This window comes from Halyomorpha halys, unplaced genomic scaffold, assembly GCF_000696795.3.
Source record: "Halyomorpha halys isolate HHAL.00 unplaced genomic scaffold, Hhal_1.1 Scaffold692.1, whole genome shotgun sequence".
Lineage (NCBI taxonomy): Eukaryota > Metazoa > Arthropoda > Insecta > Hemiptera > Pentatomidae > Halyomorpha > Halyomorpha halys.
Genome location: NW_027113553.1, coordinates 413210 through 422403, shown reverse-complemented (window position 1 = coordinate 422403; position 9194 = coordinate 413210). Strand labels below are relative to the sequence as shown.

The 9194-nt window shown below is 28.9% G+C and overlaps 1 protein-coding gene across 2 annotated transcripts in view; it reads right to left on the bottom strand.

Annotated features, from left to right (window-relative positions):
• Positions 1-3088: 3088 nt before the first annotated feature.
• LOC106685446 (uncharacterized) overlaps positions 3089-9194 on the bottom strand; it is a 213943-nt gene continuing 207837 nt past the window's right edge. The window contains exon 2 of one of the 2 annotated variants that reach the window (XM_067050986.1): positions 3089-5520. In XM_067050986.1, coding sequence (XP_066907087.1) covers positions 4917-5519 — 603 coding nt within the window. In that variant the 5' untranslated portion in view covers position 5520 and the 3' untranslated portion in view covers positions 3089-4916. The remainder of the gene's footprint in view (positions 5521-9194) is intronic. The other variant, XM_024358894.2, reaches the window with a different exon arrangement.

Here is a 9194-nt window from a genome sequence, read left to right as displayed (position 1 = left end):
TATAAACTGCTTTTTATTAAATTGAAATCTTTTAGTATTCAGTAACATTGAAACATCCTCAACTTAATCGTTATCACAGTGAATATATCAACTATAAAATCAATTGGGTGAACCACTCAACGTGTTTGTTCCCACTAAAATCTACAATTGTTGGAATTGTGGTAAACAGTATTATATGGTCTCTATGTTGAGGGAACTGTTGATTCTCTTTCCTTTCGAAGTTCTTCTTCAGCGCACCTAACTCTTGAATTTCCAATGGAATATGGTACTTTTTATACGGGTTCTGAATATTAAATCAGACTCAACATTTGTTTAAAAAAAATGTGAGAGCTGAAGTAGAATGGGTCAAAACAAATACCTATAGAACAACCTAAAATAAGTCTATAGAGCTAATTTCGAGAATATTAACCATTGATAATATTATATATAATTAATTGCCGTAACAAGAATAGATAACAAATATTTTCAGACGTTTCGCCCCACTCTGTACAGCTTCATTCAGACTGTTTCCTTCTCAACCCTGATCATCTTCTTCATAATATTAATGAAATAAATCTTTAAATTATAAATTTTGTTACTTTTTCATTGGTTAAATTGTACTACTTAATCTAAATTAAATTTATAATTTTAGGAGCTCATTTTAATTTTATTTTTTATCTTTAGTTTGTAGCTTTTTTTTTGCAGTAAGTTTCATTTGTATGTGTATAATAAAATAAAACCTTGACGTTTCACAAGATAATCTACTGTCAGATATTTACTCAATATGAAATTTAGTGTTTCAAATAAATATGCTAAAATTAGGGATGAAAATGAGCTTGAAAATAATAATTAATTAATTTTATTACGAGCATTATGATATTTAAAAAAATTAAAGGTCTGGACTGTAAAGCATTTTCTAAAACAATATTAATAGAAAAATTGATTGATTTTTAAAATTTGTTTTTAAATAAATTGTTTTCAGAAAAGTAAAACATTTCATGCACTCTATAAATAAAAGTTCCCACAAAAATAATATTAAAATATTGGTGCTTACAATACTAAAATCTATAACATTTTTACCTTCCTTTAAAATTCTTCCTTAAAAAATTAAAGTGGGAAGAAAAATTATCTGAATGAAAAATGATAAATGAAATCATGATAAATAATAATAAATAATTGATTATATTAACGGGTATGGAAAAATTCAAGCAACGATGTTTGTATTAATAACTAAAACTTGGTCATAAAAAAACATATCAGTAGCCTGTACGTAACGTAGTAATATCATCACTGTTTATTATTTATTTTTTTTTTTTTTATGATATTCTTCTTGGTCATTTCAGACTGCCAGGAGAAGGGTGTTATCTACAGGTTATCAACCTATTCTAACCATGCTGGAGGACCCACTTTTCCGTTTCATTAGGCCACCGCAAAATAAAAGTCAACCAATCAGGCCGGATTGGATCCGGCTCTGCTGCAGTTACGAGACAGGACCACCACTGTTTGATAGAGTCAGTCATAGTTTATCAAACTTTATTTTTTCTATAAATTTTCTGTGTTTTTTAAAAATTAAATTTAATTTCCAATGGCTCTAATGAATAACAATACCGATTAAGCATTGTTGCAGTGTTCTTTGAATTCAATTATTTATTCTTTTTTTTTTTTTTTTTTTTTTTGGTTACCCCCTTATTTTTATTTTATAACTTATTCTAAATAATTAATGGTTCATTTAATGATTTTAAATTCACTATTCTCTACGAGTAACCAGCCTGTGAAAATTTCGCCAATTTAGGCACTATTTGAAATAGAAACCACATAATGCAGACTGTAGATAGTACATCTTACTTTATCAAACTAACTATATAATAATAATATAAGAAGGTGCATCATTCTACAACATTTGAACATATATTATACCTTATAAATAATTTATGTATGTATATCTAGAAATAATTTATAAAAATGTGTAATCTCTATGATTCCTTTTCAATAGCAAGTTAGAAATGCCGTGATCTGGTGGTTCAGTGGATGATGCTTGAATTTTAGGAACTTAGAAACTACTATAACTAGTATTAAAGAAACTCCATACTTTATTTTGAAATACTGTAGAAACGGTTTTTATTTATTATTTTTGTAATTACTAATAATCATTTGGTTTGGACGTGATGAAGCAAGCTACTTTCCTCCTCATTTGACTTATACAGAATTTGATATTTTCGACGCCCTGAAGAATCATATGGTTCAAAATGTTTTGAACCGAGGTCTTGAAGTGGACTAAGGAGATGGTAGGACAGTTCTACACCGTATCCAAAATCTTGTGTAATAACTTACAATCTGCATAGAATGAGATTCGTAGGATTACGTGGAAAACTAGTAACGTATATATAAACTAGTAACGTATATATATAAGTAAAAATAGTAACGTATATACAATATCCTGTAATTTTCGTTTAGTACAGTACATAAATTATAGTACTCTTCATGCCATGTATTTTATTTTATGGTAAAGAACATAAATACTTGCATTATAACACATTTATTTTTTACTTTTCCCAGAGCAATACAAGAATCTCCTAGGCCAATCTTAACGGGAATCATATGTTTAAACTGCTCTCCTATAAAGTTAGGGGAGTACGATACAGTGTTTTATACCTCTCAGACACGGAACTGTTTTTGTCCAGAGGTATACTCTATATCCTTTAACTTCGAAAGGAGTAACAAGAATTTAAAAATACTAAGTTTACTTTTATTTGGTGATAAAGAGCTGTTAGAACTGTTTGGAATGTATTTAGTACAAGAATAATTCTATTAAAGAATAATTTAACCTTTCAGTTGATTCTAAACCTATTTTAAATTTTGAAAAATATATGTCAATCCATCAGAAAAAATAAGGTTAGGGTGAATCCAGGTCTATTTTAAACCTTGATCGAGAATCCTAAACTAGGAAAAAATTTAGTTATGTTAAGGTTTGTTGCTCATACAATGACCCAGCTTCCTCTACGAACTTTCTCGTAATTAGATAGAAATATTCAATTTCGTTTAATTTTTAATGTTGAGGAAAATAGAATAAAAATTTCAAGCGTTTTATCATTTTTTAGATTTATTTAGTCACAAATTTTAACATAATCTTTCCATCAATCAAAATCAGTTCTTAAAATATAATTTCTATACAATAAATGCAATAGGTACTCATTAACATTATGTTTTTATTTTTAACGCAATAAATAACACATAACTCATGATAGTTAAAGCTATAATGTTTGACAACTAATGAGTATATCGATTGAAAAATAAATAAGTAATTGCTTTTACACTTTTACTAAATAAGAAAAAATTAAATAAAGATGAGTATAAGTTTATTGAAAATTAAAAAAAAAATTAATGAGTTACACAATATGCATCCTTGAAAAATCGACCACAAACAAGTGGTAAATTTTGAGCATTCATCCATTTAAAATTATAACAAGACATATATTCTATAGTACAAGTTTACATAGTCTAAAACATTAACTAACATAGATCTAAAAATAAAATAACAATATCTAGAATATACATACATTTTTTGATTAAGACGATATGGTCCTTTTTTATACAAAGTACCCCTTGTCTTCGAATAAGTATTCATAAATAATTAATAAATAATATATTAAATTATCAGTACAAAACCTCACGAGTCCTAGAAGTAATTAAAACTATAAACTAATGATATGGAAATAATGCTATGAACGGCTGCAAGGTCAAGTAGTAATACTAGCAGCTAAATGAACTACTCAATCAGTGGCAAGTAAATTAAATCCTTCCGTGAAAAAGTCTTCTGAAAACCGAATGTATCTAAAAGAAATAATAAAATCCGAACGAAGTGAATAAAAGCAGTTGTCACATATTTTTTCTTAAATTTTGTTTAACCACTATTTTGATTTCATATGCTCTCAATCAGAAAAAAATCTTTTGAAAATATTTAGTTACAATCAACAAATTTAGATCTTAACATAGCGTTTAGATGTTAACATATATTAACATTTTACTTGATGGTAATATTCAGATACTGTTAAAATTCAAAATAAAATTATATAATAAATCATATTATTAAAATTTCAAAATTATCAAATCACATAAATTTAAACATGAACAATGGTTTTTTTAAGTAATTTTCTTGAACATTTTTTTAAAACTATCTTTAAGAATGCAGAAAGAAATTACAAACATTTCTTAGGGTTATGATACAGGCTTTTCAATAAAAGTTAGATTGTTATGATTATTTTTTAATTTATAATTGAAGAGCTCTCTACATTAAGATTTCAACAAATATTTATACGAAATTAGGAGGGATGAGAGAAAATAAAGTCTTACCTTTGACCCAATGAACCTATTTTCCAGTGAAGACTTTGAGCCTCGGTTAAGAATTGGCAACCGATTCATTTTATTTCGCCGAAAAATCGTTTTACTTAAATTCGTAGTTAAAACCCTTGATGGAGGAGCCCTTCAATTATATTTTATAAAAAAATTGTCAAGTTCTAGAAATTTGATGTGCTAAAGTAATACAAGCAAAAACAAATAGCATTGACGATGCGAAAGAATAAGAATGCCGTTGTGATAGGTAAAATAAAGAATATATTTTTACATCATACATTTATTTCATTAGAGAACTGGACAAGGCCGCAATAGTTTTAATTTACAAAATAATCTCAAGATTTTCATTATTAATTTAAATATTTCAAACATGGCCGTCCCAGTTCACTAACACGATCACAAATCCTCTTTGAAGGTTTAAATACATAAAGAGTTGTCATTGGATCATTCAATCTATCAAGAAATATTACACTCATGTTTAGAAGTTCTGCTACACAATGATGTTTCTATCTTCATTTTCGAAGACCAAAATGGAACAATAGGATATACAAAATGGGTATGTTGACTATTGCAGGTATTTACAGGACTTAGTTCTTGATCCTCTTCTGTTCGTGGTGAGCCTTCTTGTTCTTGTTCTCGATGACGTAGAGGGCGTGAGGCTTGCCGTTTCCGGGGAAGAATTTATGGAAGGCCTGTTTGGATGGTTTCTTCGGTTTGTAATAGCTAACTCTTCTGTCACCTCCTTGCCAAATTGTCGGCTTGAACACTTGATTCGCCTCTTTACTGGCCTTTCTTGCGGCCATCTTTTTGACGATCGGAAGGTTCCAATGGTAGATTTTACCTGGTTTACCGTTAGACTTGAAGTCCATGGGCAACCTGTTGACGTTGTTTGACATATGGACTTTGGCGTCACCTTCGTAGTAATATGGATTGGGGGGCAATTTAATTACATACATGTGACTGTCTCCAGAGTGCGTCTTGCGGCTCTGGCTGGCAAGCCTTTTTCTATGATGTGGCGGGGACTTCACTCTGGTCATTCCGATGTGACGGAGGACGTCATTAGTCGACCTCTTGCCTGACGTCTCCACTCGCACCGGCAACAGCTTGGCATCTGTGTCGTGTTGGAGTGCTGCTCCGGCCGCCAAACCTACCACCACAAGAAGTAGCAACCACCTAATCTGCATTTCCATTCTGTAAATGAAAAAAAAAAAAGAATTATTTCAAGAAAATAAGTCAACAGCATTCAGATTATTAAAAATTCTGTTAAAATAAAACATACCGATTTATTTCAAAATTAATCAATTATTCTACTTATTAATGAATTATTAATACTAATTACTAAAAATTAATATGCAGAAACTGACTCAGAAATTAAATTGATTGAATGTAATGGATAGATAGATAGTATAATTTAAAAAAATGGTTATTTTTAAAACGATCAACAACAAAATTAACCACATAACCACTAAGTAGAAAAGAATTGAAAAAAATATTAATTGGAGTGGTTCTATTGTAATGGGTTACACAGGAGAAGTATGTCCTATTTAAAAGTTAAATTTATAAAAACTACAGATTCCCTTACTACAAAAAAAATAATAATAAAGTGAAAAGATAAAACAGCTTCTATTCATATGTCACTTAGACAGTATAACCTGAGTGTGCTGCAAAATTGTTTTTAGCCCATAAAAGGGTGCCGTCACGAAACATTTGGGAACCATTGCTCTGAACAACAATCAGATATTGATAGAGCTTTTGGGTTGATGGAAGGAAGAAACAATAATCAACATAACATTTAAAACACGAAAAAAAAAATGTTAGTTGGTATCTAATATCATAAGTCTATTCAAATTTTGCTTCTATCGAATCGTATGGATAATTTTATTTGAAATAATCCTTTTAAATATTTATTTTGGTATTTTCTACAGTCTATTTCACAACGTTCGGAAAAGAAATACATGAAAATTCTGTAAGGAGAAATATTATTAAGTGATGGATTCATCCGTTCTATTAAACAAAAGCCTCATATATGTTCTTTTGATAGAATAGTATGTATTCTGTCGACCCATTTTTTGCGCACATATGATCTCAATTAAAACAAGTGGAGAGATTAAAACAAATTTAAAAATGCACAAATGAAGTTTCAAGTTACAAGACAAGTAGGCTCAATAATCGAAGGAAAGTAAAGCTTGGGAGTTGACTTTGAGTAATGACCTTCTCCTTTTCCAAAATGATGCCATAACAGAAGGGGGACCGGTGAACCGGCTGATGGAGAGGACATGGGGGTCCTTCATAATGAATAAGTAATTAAGTTAGCAGTGGAAGCAGTGGCAATTACAGCACATCTCCTTGTTCAACCCCTGCTGAGTTACAGCAACAGTTTGGCTTTATGCTTCCCAGAGCTGCCCTTTTTCGGTATCCTCATTTAAAGTTCCCACGTTTATGGAGATTGTTAACTACTGGAGAACAGGTTTAATCTCCTTCTCGTAATGACTATATTATTTATGGAGTGGTAATAAAAATCTATGCATTATAGAACTAATACAACCTCTATCTATTTAAATATAGCCTTTATTCGCAAAGATTTTTTAATTAGTTAATAAGTAAAAAAAAATACGATATTATTCCTTTATAAAATTGGAAATTTTACTTGGAATTGGTTTTACAATTTTTTATATTAGTTCAATTATCATTTTAATGTTTGGACGTACAGCTAATTATAATTATTTAATATATAAAATAAATAATATTTGTTAATTATAATAATTCTTATTAATAATAAGAATGCCAATTCAAAAAATAATGATGTTCATGTACTGGGAAGAGTCCACACCTACTCAAAGTAAGGCTAACAAGCGTAACAACAAGAAACCGAGCTATGAAGAGGTTTTTTTAGAAAGTTCTCTCTTGCATTGTCTTTCTAAGAAATAAATTTGAAAACTCCCTTTAGGACTAGGAACTACAACTACAGGCTTCAGAACTGCAAATTTCCTTAGAATTTTTTATGTGCAAAACCTGACATAGTCTATGAAATAATAATATTCTACGTTGTGATAAAATATTTAAAGCAAATAGGTATGTGTTGATTTTTATTAATTAATAAATTCAATTTAAAAAACAAGTAAAATATATTATATCATATCACTTATACCTGTTGAAAGTATTTTTTTTTTTTCTTGACCTAAATTTCACATTTTAAAATATTTTTTATTTACTTGTTGCTATTCCATAAAATTGGTATTAAATAAGTTTAAAGTATGCTTATAAATGTAGCTAATATTCACAAGAGGATTTAATTGTTTTCTTTATTTAATTCATTAAAATGAATGGAAGAGTTTCTGTACCATCTATCTTTAAGAATATTTTATAATATATCATATATATAACATTTTGGAAGTTGGTTATTTTTATTTTTTGCTTCCTTAACAGAAAAATAAATTCTTGGGGATCGTTCAATTTTCATGCTTCTAAACACCAAACAAAAATTAATTATGTATCCTTTTGAATAGCGAGCATGTTTACCTTTTAAACATGTTTTATTTTTTGAACGAATTATGCCAGAAATTACAAATTCTGGTCAAATAAAATGCCTAATTAATCGATTAATTTACTCGTAATCTATTACTCTAAAAAATAAAAAAATATATAATCCATATTCAATGATTTCCTTAAATTATTCAACAAGAGCCAGATAGGTAAAATTGAATATTGAGAGTAACACATCATTGAAACATTAAAACGAGTATTTTATGATTGCGGAGTGTATAAAAAATATCAGTAGTCCATCAAAGGTGAAGAAGATACGTGAAGATTATTGTATATATTGTTATTGTATTTGCTTCATATTTCACCTGATACTAAATATTATGACATTCTAGCTTTCTTCTTACCTTGCTAGTTTCGTCTACAAATACGATTCATGAGGTAATGTAATTTCATGATATAAGTAACGTCGATACGTACATTGTGCTTTTTTTTTAGTAATGATGTATCACTTTTTAGCCGTTGATGTATTTTTAGTTTAGTCCAACCTTATAACTTCGAATATTTAAATTTGCTATTTCGTGAAGTTAAAGCTCAACAAGAATAATCGAAGACAGCACGTAGGTAGACACTTTAGATTCAGCAACCATCTGATATTGAACCAGGCTCCGACACGGGCCATAAATAAATACATATATGAATGAATGATTTAGCGAACGATCCCTCTCCTCCGATCCTTCGAGATTTTTTATGCTCAACTGGATCCGGTAAAGTTACATTTATTGCTCTGTAAAAGTTCAAGTCCGAGATAGCTCTCTTTTATAGCAGAAAGGTTTCATAAAACGTTTTTAAGATTCTTTTTTTTACAATTTGACAGGCTTGGAATAAGAAAACAACCTTGTAACAGAAAACTGATAAATGTCGTTTCAGCCATCATTTATTTTTTTAAATCAAGAATTGTTGTTATTATTATGATTTTATTGATATCTAAACTATTATACAAATGGAGAGAATTTGAAATTTAATTTCTCTTCTTGTCCCTTTGACACTGTTTCTTAAAAATTCTTACAAGAAATTAGGCTTAAGAATATTTTATAGTTTTTTTTTTAATGAGTATTTTGTATTAGAGGTATTTGTATTTTGTATTAAAGTATAACTCATTGAGTTATAAACTTTGCTTGTACATATATCCATCTCTATTTCAACGAACTGAAGTGAAATAAATATCATATTTCCCCCTAAAATAAAACAAAAATTATACTGAAAACGCCTTCTGTTCTGTTAATATTTTTAAGCGTTTGGTTCTTTATTCTTCCAAACAAACAAAGGGTTGTACGCTATAAGTTATTGAGTTGATCAAATAGACTTGTTTCTTTTTTTTTTTT